General features: G+C 43.0%; 1 protein-coding gene across 1 annotated transcript in view; it reads left to right on the forward strand.

Moving 5' to 3' along the window:
* The first annotated feature begins 696 nt into the window (after positions 1-696).
* myt1b (myelin transcription factor 1b) overlaps positions 697-16,366 on the forward strand; it is a 118,949-nt gene continuing 103,279 nt past the window's right edge. The window contains exons 1-3 of the mRNA XM_085781047.1: positions 697-749; positions 1,023-1,095; positions 2,095-2,210. Coding sequence (XP_085637173.1) covers positions 704-749; positions 1,023-1,095; positions 2,095-2,210 — 235 coding nt within the window. The 5' untranslated portion in view covers positions 697-703. The remainder of the gene's footprint in view (positions 750-1,022; positions 1,096-2,094; positions 2,211-16,366) is intronic.

The following is a 16,366-nucleotide window of genomic DNA, read 5'->3' on the forward strand; positions in this document are numbered from 1 at the left end:
TCCTGTCCCATATGGAATTGCCCCCGAAACTACAGTAAGCTATAAGAAAAGGCCACCGTCCCCTGGGGAAGCCTTTGCCTGTACACCCTGAAGAAGACAAGGAGACTGGTGAGTATTGTATACACTGACTTTTGCTTTAACTTTGCTCAGTGCACAAACGCACACTTATGCCACAACATAACACATCATATCATATTTAGTTGCTTAACCCAGTGTTCCATCAATTCAAACCACATGGTTCCTCATCTAATCTAAAGTCCCTCTCTTCCAGGTGGAGCTGAGTGGCCACCACAGCACCTACCAGAAGACAACACAACCATGGTATAAAAAGGACAATAGATATGGATAAAATATTCAAAAAATGAGTTAAATAATCCATACAAAATATTCAAAAATGCAATGTGCAAAAAGTCTTGTGCAAATCAGATAAAGTGCCATAACTTCAACTCAAGTGCAGGTGCTATTAAGTGCACTAATTAAAAGTGTATAAAACCCATGTTGCCATATTTACCGGACCGATTCCTAATGGAGAAGCCTACTCATTTTTACAAATCATACAAACCGCAAATCAAAAAGACTTCCTCTGCTCTCTGAAGCTTGAATCTTGTTTGATGCTGAGTAATACTTCTCCTTTTGTCCCACATGCATGTTGAGGCTTTGTCCACACGAGGGCAGACATTCTCTGTTCCACAGCCTGTTCAAAATGAAACAGGTTCCACCACCTCTTATTTACTGTAAATGTTTGAAAAGTGAGGTTTTTTTTACTGCATTGACAACAGACAGCTGACAGAACAGATGTGTAGCCAGCTGAAATGAAACTGACTGATACTCGTTTTATTTTGTTTTCATCATCATTGTATCAGACTCAGTGACCCCGGTGGCTTTCCTTGAGCGTTTTAAAGTCCTTGTGCTCTATTCAAATGCAGGCAAATGCAGCTTTTTTGGAGATGTGCTGTAGTTTTGTTTTTTAGTGCCGGTCTGTCATTTGAATTGCAGGTGCTCTCCCATGTCTGTTTGTTTAGGGAAATCACTGCAGCTCCCCCACCTGTCCTCACATCCTCCAGCATCCAACGAACTTCAACCGACAAATTCCAGGTGAGAGTTTATGTCTGGGTCCTTTGCTGTGCCACCACTGATAGTTTTACAGTCTGGGAACAAATGTGTGTTGTGGATCTCAGCTCCATTCACGCATTTTTCTGGGATTATCCACTTGTTATGACTTTTTTTTTTTTTTTTTTAAGAGATTTTTGAATCTTGCCTCAAGCAACTCTTGTGACTTTTTTGCCGCTGCGATGCTTCTGGTGTGGAAAACAGTGGTGTGAAAGGAGCAGGCTGAGAGGAGATACACTTATAGAGTCACAAGGCGGGACAATGGACAACTGTGTGTAGGACTGCTTGAGTCGCCTGGGGCGTAACAGTTTGCTGAATGACACTCTTCATTTACTTTGAACTTTTTCCTGCCAGACCACCATGGCTACTCACTTAATTTCTCCTCCAAGTATAAACTAAATTTCTGCTGCTGTTTGTTGTTGTTTTTAACTAAAAAAAAGGTCATTTTTCATGGTTCTGAATTCTCATTGAAGATAAATGTTTTTCCAAATAAACGCGTAGAGTGCTTTTCCATGGCACATGCTCAGTGGAGTTTAAGCCCCCAGCCATATTTTGGTTTGTGTGACCCCCTTGTTTTGCTCTCTCTCACCCCTGAATGGAGAGCATTGTGACTTCTTCTCTTCCTGGATGCTCTAGTGGCAACAAAACCTCTCTGACAGCATTCTTTAAGAAAAGAGGAACTTTTTTTTTTACTGTGTTGTCCTGTCATCGTGGCTGCCTTCAGCTCTACACTTACTTTACAGTTACTAAGTTAGGAGAACCTTTGGAGAATTAGAGTTGAAAGTATTTGGAAAAAGCAAAAAGAGGAAAGGAGGTAAGTTTTTAGCATTTTGCAATAAAAACGATGAAATGCATTGGTATTTTTCTTTTTTTTTCCACTTTGAGGATTTTGAATGATGATGTATTTTACAGTGAAATGTAATTTGAATTGCCAAAAACATGACTTTGTTGTAAACAATAAAACAAAGTCATTTTCCTTTTCAGGCACATGGTGATGTACAGTCAAGTTCTTCATCACAAGGTCACCAGGTCATCGACAGCTATTCTCACATGTTCGGACTGTGACCAGGCCATGAAGGATTGTGAATTCTCAGACAAAGGTAAGACTCTTGTGACAGTGTGTGTGTGTGTGTGTGTGTGTGTGTGTGTGTGTGTGTGTGTGTGTGTGTGTGTTACTCCTCCTTCTTGTGACTTTCAGACTTTTATTAATCGCTGTTCTGTGGAACTATAAGTCTACGTACATGGATTATTATTCCCACATGTCATCTAGCACGTGGGGATGTGTTGTTGTTTTCCCCTGTTAGTTGTCATGGGTAGCTAATAAGGTTTATTATAGTGACAGAAGACTGTCAGTTAAATCATCTTATTGGTCAGAAAAAAGACCAATTATGAAACTGAAAGAAAGAGCACAGATAAAATTTTTACAGCGAGGCTGTGTTTGTATCTAGCAGACATGCTGTAGACATATTGGACCAGAATCATAGTTAAAAATGGTGACTCACGGTGGGTCAGGATATTGCAATTCCCGAACAAAGAAAAGATATAAGTCATGCATTTGGTCATAGAAGTCTACTGACGTAGCAACAGAGCTGGTGATCTGCTGTACTTGCAAACTAGCTGCTCATCATGTTTGCAGGATTGTACAAAATTAAATTCAACATGAGCTAATGAGGGTAGAAAAAACAAACTCTTGCAAACAGTAAGTTCACACTGTGACTTATTATTTTCTCATATCTGCCTTTCAACCTTGCTTTCATGTGAAGTAGTTGATACTTGATAGGGAGAGAGGGACTGTAGAAAAGTGGATGGAGCAGCTAATAGGTTACAGTAGTGTCCTCCATTTGGGCTCTACAACACTTGATTATCTTTTAAGGTAGCTTACTGGCAATGGCGACCATATGCATGTACAAGTTTGCACTTACAAAGACATCATTTTTTATTGCCAGGTGTGTTATGAAGGAGGAAGTCTCATGGATTTCTGTAGAAAAGACCAACTGTCTCTTCAGCACAACAGCTAACCGTTAGCATACTGACAGGTTCTGTCTGGAAAAGCCACCAAACAACCTAAACAACAACACATTGATTGGCTGACATACAGACCAGTCAGTGTTGGATTTAAATGAGCTGTGAGACAATGTGGTTGTGATGAAAAGACCCTGGCCAAGGCGTCTGGTTATAGCCTATACTGTCAGATGATAGCCCGTGTTGGTTGTCTCATGTCATAAAGTTGAACTTGATCAACTTAATATAGATTGTTCACAGCTTTGGATGTTGGTGTAACCACAAGATTTAAAAAAATAAATAAATCACAGCTGCATTTTCATATTGACGCATGCTACATGATCCCGGCATTGCTGCAAGCTCACACATGGCTGATGACCTTCTGAGTGTGTAGCAGCTGACCCCAGATCATATTGAGGTTAGCGACATTTTACACCCCGGTGCCTGCTTATGGCACATTAATCCTCTGATAGGATTTCGTAACGTGGTGTTTAAATCTGTGACGGGGAAGGCTGACCTACCCTCTCCTTGTGTTAGTGTTAGTCATGAAAAAACTAAAAAAGAAACATAGGTGCTCGCTCTTTGAGACGTTTCTTTGATAATTTGGATTTTTTTTTTTAATGCTCCATGCTGCCAACGTGAAACCATATTTTAAGTAACTGTTTGCTAATTTATTTGAAACTCAAAAGCTGAAATCTCTCATTAAGACTCATGGAGTATGTTGTAGTCGTCCCACCGGTTACAGTGTCTCCGTTAGAGGATGGATCTGAACTGTCATCTTCAGGTCTCACATGTTCTGTTGGGTTTAAAACACAGCGTCAGTTGAAAGGTGAACCACCACCCCAGTCTTGGGTCTTGTGCACGCTGGATGAGATTTTCTTTATTTGGCTGCATTCATCTTTCCCTCTGTTCAGACCAGTCTCCATGCCCAATCCCCATCCCCACAGCATGATGCTGCTGCCACCACTATGTTTCTCTGTAGAGATGCTATTATCCAGGTGATGAGCAGTGACTGTTGTTCATCACATACAGTATTTGGAGCTCTGGCCAAAGGGGTTGAACTTTTATCTCATCAGACCAGAGCATCTTTCCCCTCATGCTGTCAGAGTCCTTTAAATACTGTTTGACAAACTCCAGCCGGCTGTTGTATTGTCTTGCACACAAAGAGGCTTGCATCCAGCCTGACTAACGGACGTCATCCTTCCGTCATCTCTGCCGAGGAGTCCTGAAGCTCTAGCGAGGCTGTGTAATGGTTTAATGGTTTAATACCTTGTTCTGATCACCACAATATCATCACAAAGGTCCACGGAGAGTTCACTTGGCTTCGTAGTTTATCTTCCAACATGCAGCAGGAATTGCAAGGCCTTATATATACACAGGTGTATGACTTTTCAGTTCTTGCCACAGGTGAAGTCTACTTAGATTTAGATACAAGCACAATTAAAGCTGACAACAGTTTCGAGTTTGGTTTAGTTTTTGATTTGATCTCTTTTTTTTGTTTGTAAAACAATGTTTCACCTTATCTTATTAATACCACAATAAAATGTAAAATGGTCGGAATACTTTTTGAACCCACTGTGTTCAATTATTCACGAATATTTAGCATTTCATGCTATGGGTGAATATTATCAGTGGATTCTACTTTAGCTTCTTGGTTTAACTTAATGACAGAGATATTGCCATAAAGTACATTATGACTCACTGTATGACATTATATTTTCTAACATCTCTATGACATTGTGATATTTCCAGCGATATTGATGAGCTCTGGCTGTGATAAAGTGGAGAGGTTGCTGACTTAGCAGTGGCAGGACGAGTCAAGGTTGTGTATGAAAGCAACGAAACAAGAGTTCATATCTGAATTCTGCTGATTGCAAATGATTTGCATGAATCCTGTGTGTTTTGTGTACTATGTGTGCTGCACTGAGAGTGAGAAGAAGAAGACAAAGATGAAGAAAAAGAGGATACTGCAGTGTGAATGTTGTGTTGTGCACTTATCGTAAAACTACTCATAGACGAAGTGTGGCAGTGTTTACTGCTGCTGTGCTTTTAGCAAATATCCTTTACCTCTGTCATTATCACCCTACTTATTATAGATCCACACACCACCACACACACACACACACAGACACAGGAAACCGTCCCCCACTCATTCCAATTGACACACTCGGTTTAGCTTTGTGAGCGATTGTGTGTTTGTATGTGTGAATGTGAGTGTGTGGATGTGTGCCTCTGTGTGTGTTAATGAGTGCAACTATGTGTGTGTGTGTGTGCCCAGTAGACTGAGTTATGAGCGTGAATGGAGTGAATGGTATTTGACCATGTGCATTGTGTTTTATGAGATGAGCAGGCTTTAATGACTCTGTCACCAGTAAATGGGCTCTGATTTGTAGCACAGCTGTCGCTCCACACTCTGATCAACTCAGGCCTTCTGGAGACACACACACACACACACACACACACGCACACACACACACAAACACACACACTCTCTCTCTCTCACACACACACAAACACACACACACACGGGTGGAGAATTAGCAAATACTCAGTGCGCACCCCCTCACCTAAACATCCGTATTAAACCGTACATGCTCACAGCCCAGTCCATGTAGATTGGGATTCTGGCACAAACAGTCTCATTAACGTGTGTTGTCGATACAGAAAGTAATTGCAATCTGAAGTCTAATCAGAGAGAAATTACAGCTGTTCAGATGCAGGCAGCAGTCAGACATTAGATCTCATATCCAATCAATGCACCTATTCCTCAGAGATACCACTGATCCATTAACGGGGTATTGGTTTTGTGGCTTTGATCCCATTTTTTGTAGATACAGGCAGATGGAGTTATGTTATGTATTAACACACTGTGCAGATGTAGCAGGGAGGCTGTGGCCGGGGCAAACATCCTGCTGCTCTTATCCCCGCTGAGTTATCCTCCAAAGAGTCTGCTCTGTAGTTGAACACGTGCTCTTCCTGTTTGATAATTTGACTATAGGGATCAATAACATGCAATGTATCACTGCAGTGAAGTAAAGAGTGAGTGCAGGTCTGGTTTCTGAAACAGGAAGTGTTTGAAGAACATATTTGTAAATGCGGAAAGGTAAATTAGAGCTGTTATGATGATACGTTAAGTTCTGCTGTATTCTATGAAGTTCAAGTACAGGTGCAGGACCTACATCTCATGTCTGTAGTTGCTTGTTAGATAATGGTGTGTTTGCAGCCAACCAACTTTGTGGTGGATTTAGATTTAAAACACACACAATTAAAAGTAGAGTGTTGGCTTCCATTTTAAACTTTCTCGCCTTGCTCTTATCCTTCCGGTATAGCCTACCTTCACACTTTATAATTTCTACACTTCAGCTACATGTGTTAGTGTTTTGTGCTCCAGTAAAGGTCAAAATGGAAACAACAGATGCCATAATGCTGCATTAAAATACCCACTGAGTTGCAATGAATTTCTGTGTCAAGCTAAATCTGCTATTTTGATCTCCAATTTTTTCCGCTTCACTATAACTGATTTGTAGAAACACACTGTCACTGAGTAGTGTTCCTGAACTAACCTCCACGTGTACAACTGGTGAAGTGGCCCTTCATGTTAGTGCTGCTGAAACCTTTTAAGACTTGATTTTCACTGGGGAAAGGTTCAAACCCCAAATTTGTCATGAGTTATAGTTCATTATGTTTTTGAAAACCCACTAATTTTCACAGTTTTCATTGAGGTTAAAATACCTCCACAGGTCCAGTTGATAATTAAGTGCTTCAGAAGGGGAATAGGAAATTTAAAAGGTTAAATCACTGAAGTATCATAAGTTAAGAAGCCCTTTCACAGGTGATCGGTTAACATGCAGAGTCTTGGCATCAGTGGAAGTAGATAGAAGTGAAGCCTTGAGAGTTAATGTTATATCAATCATATCAAGTCTAAATCAAAACCTAAATCAAACCTTTGTCCAGTTTTGTGTTGATGTGTTGAATCGTGGTCCCTGCTGGAGGCTGTGAGGGTCTTGTCATTGTAACTTCTTACCAGCAGATGTCACTGTTGCAGAGTATTTCCTGAGCGTCTGGTTTGGAGTCCAGTCTCTTCACTTCTCTGAGCTGAGTTAACAGCAGTTGGTCTTCTCTTCTCTTTTCTCCTCTTCACTTCACTGCCTCAACTTAGAGACATTTGAACGGCTGCATTGATCTGCCCGTCCGTCTTGTTTACGCTGCAGACTGAGTGTACTGACAGAGTAACAGGTGTGCCCTTTTGATTTCAGGGAAATGTCAACGCAATCTTATGCTGGTGTGTATGAAAAGTGTGTGTGTGTTTGCGTGCGTGCGTGTGTGGGGCCCTGTACATTATCAAGTTTGAAATGATTTCCCGTGTCTTGCCCTCTCTCAGCATCACGTCCTCTGTGTCTCTTACCTCTCTCTGTTCATTTAGTGCTGCAATTCCACTCATGTATGCTGCACCTTGTTGACTTTAGCCTCATTAGAAGGCCAAATGAATATGACGAGTTGTGACATTAGGCTACAGCTGGAACAAATGTGCCAGCCGCTCACTCTCTCCAGCCTGGCCAATATTTCTCTCTCTTTCACTCTCTCTCTCTCTCTCTCTCTCTCTCTCTCTCTCTCTCTCTCTCTCTCTACAAACATGTGCGCACTTATTTTCGGGGAAGGGCTTGGTCGGGTTGATGGGTTTGCAACAATATTGGAAATGTAGATGGGCCCTGTGTTTTGAATTGGATTGCACGCTTTGATGCAGAGACAGATTGTAAACTGTGATTTTATTAAATCCTTCATTAGGATTCATCAGTGAGATTGGATCAGAAAAAGGTCACTGTGCAGATGCGCCCCCCACCTCTCTCCTCTTTGCTCCATCCCCCTTATATATACCCTCCTCCCCTTTCTCTCCTGTTTACCCCCCTCATTCTCCCTCTCCCTCTCTCTCTCTCTCTGCCTCCACTTTACAAAGCATAGGGGACTCGCTCTCACCCACCACCTCTCCCTCATGCTCTCTTACTCCCTCTCTTCCCTTGCCTGAAACAAATTTGCGATGAAAATGGGGAAAAATGATCATCATGGGCCTGCTAGAGAAACACAAGGTGAAAGTGACATTATCCCCCCACCCTGGACCCCCGCTCCCCCCACCCCCTCCCACATCTCCGCCTCCCCCCCTTCCTCCTCTCCGCACAGCCATCTAGGCTGGCGCCAGTGGGACGCCTGTGCCACAAATCATTTGTATACTCTCATTTCTGCGAGCGGCCCGCGATGTTGCTTACTGCTTAGCGAGCAGATGACTTTCAGAAAGAAGAGTGAATTGGGAGGGAGGGATGAAGAGATGGGGAGATGAGGAAAGAGGAGCAGAGGGAGAGGGGAGGGGGAGGAGGACAGGAGGAGGAGGAGGGGGGGTGTGGCAATTTGCCGACGTGCGAGGACGTCTGTGGGAGTTGGATCTGAAATTGAGAGGGAAATTGTGTGTGCCATATGTCAAGTTCTGCAAAGGAGGTTTTCATTGTGCACCTATGCTGTGTGTGTGTGTGTGTGTACATGAATATGCCTGTGTGTTTTCCGTTTCAAAATGAAGCATCTGGGTTGTTTATTGAATCACCTTCGCCATTGTCTATATTCCCTGCTGTTATCACCAAAAGAGCTGCTGCCCCACTTAACAACAAGGAAATGGGAAATGTGCTGCACATATTGTCTGTAGCTAGTGTTTGGTCATCTTTGTCTCTATCACACACACACACACACACACACACACACACACACACACACACACACACACACACCCTTCCCCCACCCCTGCCCAGGGTGAGACATCATGATTCTTCTGGTACACTGAATAAATTCTCCATGCAGTCTAAGCATTGGTCCATGCAGGCAAACATATGACATTACCAGAAAAAGAGTATTATTTCATCTCCAGCACACACACACACACATATATACACATGCACACACAAACACACACACGCATGCGCATACACACACACACACATGAATCCCCAGGTTCATGAAACAACCACAAACACACCCATTAGGTCATGGATGCACTGATACACATTCACCTTCATGTGCACACAAACACTCTGTATGCATGTGTGTGCCTCCATCCCCCCCAACACACACACATACACACATACATAAACACACACTCTCAGATTCTCACATTAACACATAAATATGCGCATTCACACACTCATGCACACAAACATCACCTTCCTGCATACAAACATAAACGCTCTTTCACAATCTCTCTCATTCTGGTCCACCCAAACAAACTCTCTCTCTCTCACACACACACACACACATACACACACACAAATACACACACAGACGCTGTATGCACTCACAGTCGGGTTCATGTGGAGTAAATCTAGAGCGGAGACACTGTGGCACAGTGACCTGCAGAGGAACCCGTACACTTTTCCTGCTACTTCCACAGGACCCTGTGCTTCAGGAAAGCCATGCAGTATTCATGGCTCAGTCACGGGGATGGGAGAAACAGCAAACACTGTAGAAGTGCGCTGCAAGCAGCTGAACGGGGCGCCGCTGCTGTTACACAATATACACTATACACTCCGCTGTGAGTGTATGTGTGGGGTTTTTTTTGTGTTTGATGAGCGATCCGTGAAGTGGAACTGCTTCTTTTCCCAAAGTGTGAACTGTTTTGATATTTGAGAATTAATTCTTTCTTTTTTTGTGTGTGTGTATGTGTGTGTGTGTGCCCTCTATACCGTGCACACATGAGCATCTGTGTGCGTTTGTAGGGGGCTGCCTGCTTCATGCACGTGCCGTAGTCGGGCGTGTGCATGTTTCATGTGTTTGTATGTGCCCTCTTTACGCTCCACTGCTCTGCTTTGAGAAATGGGTCCATTCCTCATTATTACCCCAAAGGCTGTCTGGGTGTGGACTGTCTCAAAAACACACACACGCACACACACAGACACAGACACAGACACACAGACTTGCACTCACATGTGCGCGCATACAGAGGGAGCTCCCTGTGACCCACATTCATCAGATCCAACGCCGTGGGGCCTCCAGGGAGCTGCGGGGAAGTCATGCCCCCAGCAGGGTGCACCGTGGCAGGGCCTTGACTCAGAGATATGAAGCCCCTGAACCAGGGACCCTCCATCCTGTCCAGGGGGACCAGCAGTTATCAATGCTGCCTGTTGCCACTGTCACAGATCCACCTTTGAGCGAGTTTTGCCATTGAGACGATGAGATTAGAGAAGTGGCGCGGCCAGTTGATTCATGCAGACCTTCATCAGAGCCACAGTGATCTGAATGGATACACCTTGTTGCTGTTTTCTGTTTATGAGAACAGGTGCACGATCAATACAGAAATACAGAAAGAAAAGCTTTAGATAAACTTCCACAGCCTCTTACTGAATTTATTCTGCTTGTGTTGGTTTTATTGATTAAATATTTTCCCTGATACTTGCGTCCATGAAGTCTCTCCTTTAAAGAATACTACCTTGTATTCAGTTAAATGCCTCCATCTTCTTCAACTAACATTAGTCTGTATTAGCACAAAGTGAAGCCGGCAATATAACAACATGAGTGAACACACTGACCTTCAGTCTAAAGTATAAAATAATATCCAAAGAGCCAAACAGTCCACATTAACACCCTTTGGCTTTAACTCACATTTACTCCTGGTGCCCACTGCACTCAAAAAGAGACATTTGGACCCACTTTGGAAACTTTTGAAGACTCTGGGGTTGTATTGTTGTTGTGTGGTGGTCTGGACAGGTAAATGGTGACCATGATCAGGTCTTATCAGTCCTGCACTGCAAAAACTCAAAATCTTTCCAAGAATATTTGTCGTATTTCTTGTCAAAATGTCTCATTTCTAGTCAAAACTAATCTCTTTCTTTTAAAATAAGACTCATCACCTAAAAATGTACTTGTTTTTAGATAATTTCACTTGTTTCAAACATAATTTTTACTTGAAATAAGTAGAAAAATCTGCCAGTGAAAGAAAGTTTTTTGTGCTTGTAATAAGAAAGAAAAACTTTCAGATTTTTGGTAAGATTTTGAGTTTTTGCAGTGTGACCACATGCAAGCTTTGAATGCAACATGGATAGTGATGTGAAAAGTAACACCAACAGTTTGTTTAATCACTCTTAGTTTAGTGCGTTTGCATGTTAAAGGTGGTTTCGTTGGTGACAAGTTTACATATTAAATCAATGCAAATGGGCAATTGAGCGAATATTTGCTCAGGCGAAAAATCGCTGCCGCTCCGAGCAATAGAGGGAAAATTCGCTCATCGCTCGAGATGAGAAACTCCAAGTCGACATCATTTTGCTGGTCGTCAGTTGCTTGCCACTCAATGCTGATTGGCTGCCGTAATCCCAGTGGTGCCGTGTATACAGAGAGACATGGCAGTGAAGTTCTTGTGTCGTCCGAGTCTTTTGAATTGTGCCAAACGGACGAGCGATTGCAGCTGAGTGATATAGCGATAACAAAGGGGCGATACGAGCAACAGCGAAAAAAATAAAAGGCCCGGTGTGAACGCACTTTAATACTGGGTTAGCATGTGAAAAGTACAGCTGAGGATAATGGGAATGTTTCCAGTGTTGTTTGTGAATTGACACATCGGATGACTTTCAGTTGGGACCTGTTGATGATGTTAAATGTGAAGTCATGGAATCACCAAAGTCAGTACAGTTCATCCGGAGGGAGAGGCGAATGTGTTGAGACAATTTCACAACAACCCACCTGCTTGTTCTGAAGACATGGGGGAGTTTGAAATCACATCTGACATGGTGTGTGAATGGTATATAATATTTGAAAAAAAAGTGAACTTATCCTTTAATAACGCTCAGTTTGCCTTGAAAGAATGTAATGAATGTGTGCTGTGGTTCCTTCGGCCTCATCGGACCGTGACCCTCAGTGAGCAGTGGGGCGGTCTGCAGCTGAGCGTGAAGCTGTTGGAACAAGGGTCAGCACCTCCGAGTCTGAATCTGTGGTTCTCTGCCGGAAAAAAAACGGTGGATTTGCTCTCTTTGGGATTGGGATAGAGTTTCTGCCACGAACGCAGGAGTGCAAGTATCTCAGAGTGTTGTTCAGGGTAGGGCGGAGTGTGAGACTGACGGGCCTCAGAGCCTCAGAGATATGGGTGAGGAGCTGGGACATCCGTAGGGAGCTCAGACCAGGAAAGTAGCTGCTCTTTTGCGTCGAAAGAAGCCAGGTGAGGCGGTTCGTGCCTCACAATTAGGATGCCTCCTGGGCACCTTACATTGGAAGTATTCCAGTAGGAGGCCCGGGGGGTAGACCCAGTATGCTCTGAAGAGATTATATATCTCATCTGCCTAGGGAACACCTAAGGATCCCTCCTCAGGAGCTGGAAGATGCTGCTACAAAGAGCAATGTGGGGAAAACTTAGTGAGACCTTTTGCCACCGAAACCTGAACACGGATAACCAGCAGAAAATGGATGGACGGATATTTTAGGGGTGAAGCTTCTACTTTCATCAAACAGCTTACAGTTAAGTGTGTTAAGGGGATTTGAAATGAGTTTTCTTAACATTAACTTGCTGTGAAATAAAAAGAACAAAACAACAAAACTAATTTTCCTATGGTGTCAGCAGCGAGGAGCCTGCCCCTACTGACTCCGCTGAGGCCTGTAGCTTTTTAAGGCCCAGTCAGCAAAACAAATAAACCACTGCAGCATAATGAGGGCAATAACAAGGCATCTAAATGCACTTTTACAATAAGGGAGTCACAGCTGTCTTTTAAAGATGAGTGATAATCGGTGCTTTTCATCGAAAGCACAGTCTGGTCTTTCAGAAACGCTGTTTCTGGGGAAAAGTATCGTTTCCGTTTCCTTTTTGCAAAGTCTCGCTGAGTCGAAAGTGACTTGAGACAAAGTTTGTTTATCTCCTCATTATGGATGTGGAACGTATCTCCCACCAGCACCAGTGCGTTTTAACAGCCGCTTTGTTCGCGCTCAGGTGTCACACAAAGTTGTCTCGTTTCGCAACAGAGCGCCACTTGTGACAAACTGCAAACTTTTCAAGCAAGTTAGAGAATAGGCACTTTGATACTTGAGCCTTTAGTTTGGCGCCTTCCTTTCTCAGACCAGGTGGGCGCCATTGAGAGGGAAATCTCTTCTTGGAGGGAGTAAGTTTGGGGTTGTAACTCATGAACGGGGCCGCTTTGAAAACACACAGGCTGCTGAGCGAGTGAGTTTTTCAGACACTGAGCTCTTTGCTGTTGCGTTCTTCAGCCCTCATGAATAATTCGGCAGCACCGCTTGTCACTGTCGTTGTTGTTGTTGTTGTTGTCGGCTGTGGTGTCACTCCTGTCTGAGAGAGACGGAGGAGACAGAGGACTCTTTACACTTCAGTCTCCTCTGCACTTCCTCTTTCATTCACAGGCAGAGGAAGCGGCGGGGCTGTGTGCTGCGTGTTTGTATTGGAGGGAGAGACAGATAGAGAAGAAATCATGTCTGCCTGTCTGGAATAATGGCCTGTTTGTACCAGAGTGCTGGAGGAGAGGAGACAGGGAGGGAGCAGCAGAGGTCCAAAGTCAAGAATAACCTCTCACCTATCTGTCTTTGGATCTGCATCTGTTCATTTTTTCAACTATTTAAATGCAGTGATTTGACATGCTGGGAAATAGACTTATCAGCACGCTGTGTCATAAAGAATTAGATGAGACGAGTTAGAGACTGTTATCCTGTAGGAAATTACACATAGGTTGTTTGATTCCCATGTGAAACTCATGTCAAACTCAATGTTGCATCTCAGCAAGAAGGTCCTGGGTTCAATCACAAGGCCTGGGTTCAGTCTGGGTGGAGTTAACATGAACTCTCTGTGCTTGTGTGAGTTCTTGCCAGGTTGTCCTGCTTCCATCCCAGTCTGAAGACATGCATACCGATACCGTACCTGAGATTGTCCTGTGAGTGGGTGTGCGGTTGTTTGTTTCTGTGTGATAGACTGGTGACCTGTCTGGGTGTACCCCACCCCTCACCCTCCGTCAGCTGGGATTGGCTAGCCACTTGATGGATGGACCTAACCAAGCCATGACTGGTCTTACAGTATGGTCACCACGGCAACTATCGGTACCCTTATGTTGGTACAGTTGCATGTTTATTTTGCTAACCAGAGGTGCACAATTTCACGAGACACTCCTCTGGTTGAGAAACCTGTGTGGTTGTTAAAGGGATACTTAACCCAAAATCGATAATTCACCCATTTTCTACTCACCGTCATGCCAAGGAAGGGTTTGGAGAACTTTCAGAGTTATCAAAATGCTTTTGGAGTTCCAGGGGGCGTCCGGCTGGCAACGGATTTTCATACAATGGCGAGATGTTCGTTTGTCGTTGTGGATGTACGATGTAAACACGGAAGAACATCTTGCAGCAAATCTCATGCCTGCGCACAAACATAAACAGAGCCACTAATACACTTTTTCATGTGGTGGCTTCAGGGTCAGTACGGACGTTTCATAGTGTGTGTTTTGGATGATTCAAAAGTCAGCTCTATCCGCCACCGTTATATGAAAATCTGTTGCCAGCTGGACCCCCCCCCCCTCCAGAAGCGTTTTGATGACTCTGAAAGTTCTCCAAACCCTTCCATGACGGTGAGTATAGACAATTGGTGAATTATTGATTTTGGGTGAAGTATCCCTTTAAGTTTGAGGGACAGCCTTCTTGTCTGTTCAAGCTAGCTTAAACACTGAAAACCTATTCAATAACAACCTCCACCTTCCTACAGTGTAATTCTGTCATTTTGTAGTCGTCCATAGTACTTTCAGTTTCAGACTATAGAGAGGAGACTAGGCACATCAAAATGTAACCTGGCCTATAGAAACTGTACACATCGCTATTTGACTGACAGTGGCAAAGGGGTCAAACAGCGTTCATTAGCAGGTAGATCAACTCATCTTACTCCTCATGAGGAAACAAGTGTGCTTCTCAAAATTCACATTGCCATCTATTTGCCTTGTCTATGCTGATTCTCCTTTGGTTAGTAGCCTAATTGTTAAGCTGAAACAATCAATCATAAATTAAACCACATGAATACTGATAATCAATCAGCTGTTTAAAAAAAATCAATCAAGCAAACAATAGGTTACTTTTGGCCAAGATTCAGGTCCTGTAAATTCTGATGGCACTAAATGTTTAATTGAAAAAACAAAACAAAAAATAACCCATTAATCAATAATTAGGAATAATGAATAAATAATATACAATAATACTAAAAATAGCTTTTTTTCCCCTTTAAAAAAAAAGTAAAAAAAGAAAACGTTACTTTTAAAGCACTTATCATACTGGAGTTGTGGCTCAAAGTGCTTGACACTAATTGTTGTTGCTCTGCTCATTTGTATTATGTGTAACAACTAAAAATATGTAGGGCACTGCAGGCAAATATCTTTGCCTGGAAAACTAGATTTGCATCTGATTATTTTTTAGCAACTCAACAACAAATTCTTGGCCACGTTTTTACATCTTGTTTCCACACTATGACCTGCTGAAGTTTTCTAGTTGCATTGCAAATCTTCCGTCCAGTTCAAATCAAAATGCATTATTTGGCCTTAAAGGGCAATTGAAGGATAGTGAGTTTACCAACACAAACATACACTAACAAGTGATTAGCATCAGCATTAGCATTAGCTTAGAGTGGTCACAGAGGGCATGTGGGTTCACTGATGCTCTCCTGTGGGTCTGAGGACCTACTCAGTACAACTCTTTCACAAGTTTTGCCACTTGTGAGCAAATTATAAATTTAGTTAATTCTTGAAGTGAGCAATGCCTGCAGCAATCAGACACTGACCTGATCCTCTCTTCAAATGTTAGGCTACTACTCTGATACGTTATACTTCATGAAACTAAAACAACTAAACAGTGATTGTGGCCCATGCAGAAGATTTCTTTCTGCTGTAAAGTTGGACGTTTTAACATGGCAGCCTATGGGATTGACTCACTTTTAGAGCTAACCTCTTGTGGCAGTTTTAGGCACTACTGTATTGAGTTCACTTTTCAGGCCCAGAGGTAACGGCTTGGTTTACATCTGTGCCAAAATGTGGCCTCTGAGAGCCACATAATTACCAAATTTTCCCGTCTTGACGATGTTCCTCTGCCCCAATCTTTGCCAACTGTTCAGGAGGTTGGGGTGGAGATATACTGAGTGAAGAAACCGATAATCTATCTGTTGAATTTAATGGAAACAAGAAACAAGCTTTTCTATAGCAACCACACTGCGTCTGCTACAGTGATGGAGGCCCGGTGAGAAATGAGCCCCTCTTTATGACACTGTAAC

The sequence above is a fragment of the Trachurus japonicus genome, chromosome 7, assembly GCF_045865225.1.
Source record: "Trachurus japonicus isolate A0001 chromosome 7, Traja_1.0".
NCBI lineage: Eukaryota > Metazoa > Chordata > Actinopteri > Carangiformes > Carangidae > Trachurus > Trachurus japonicus.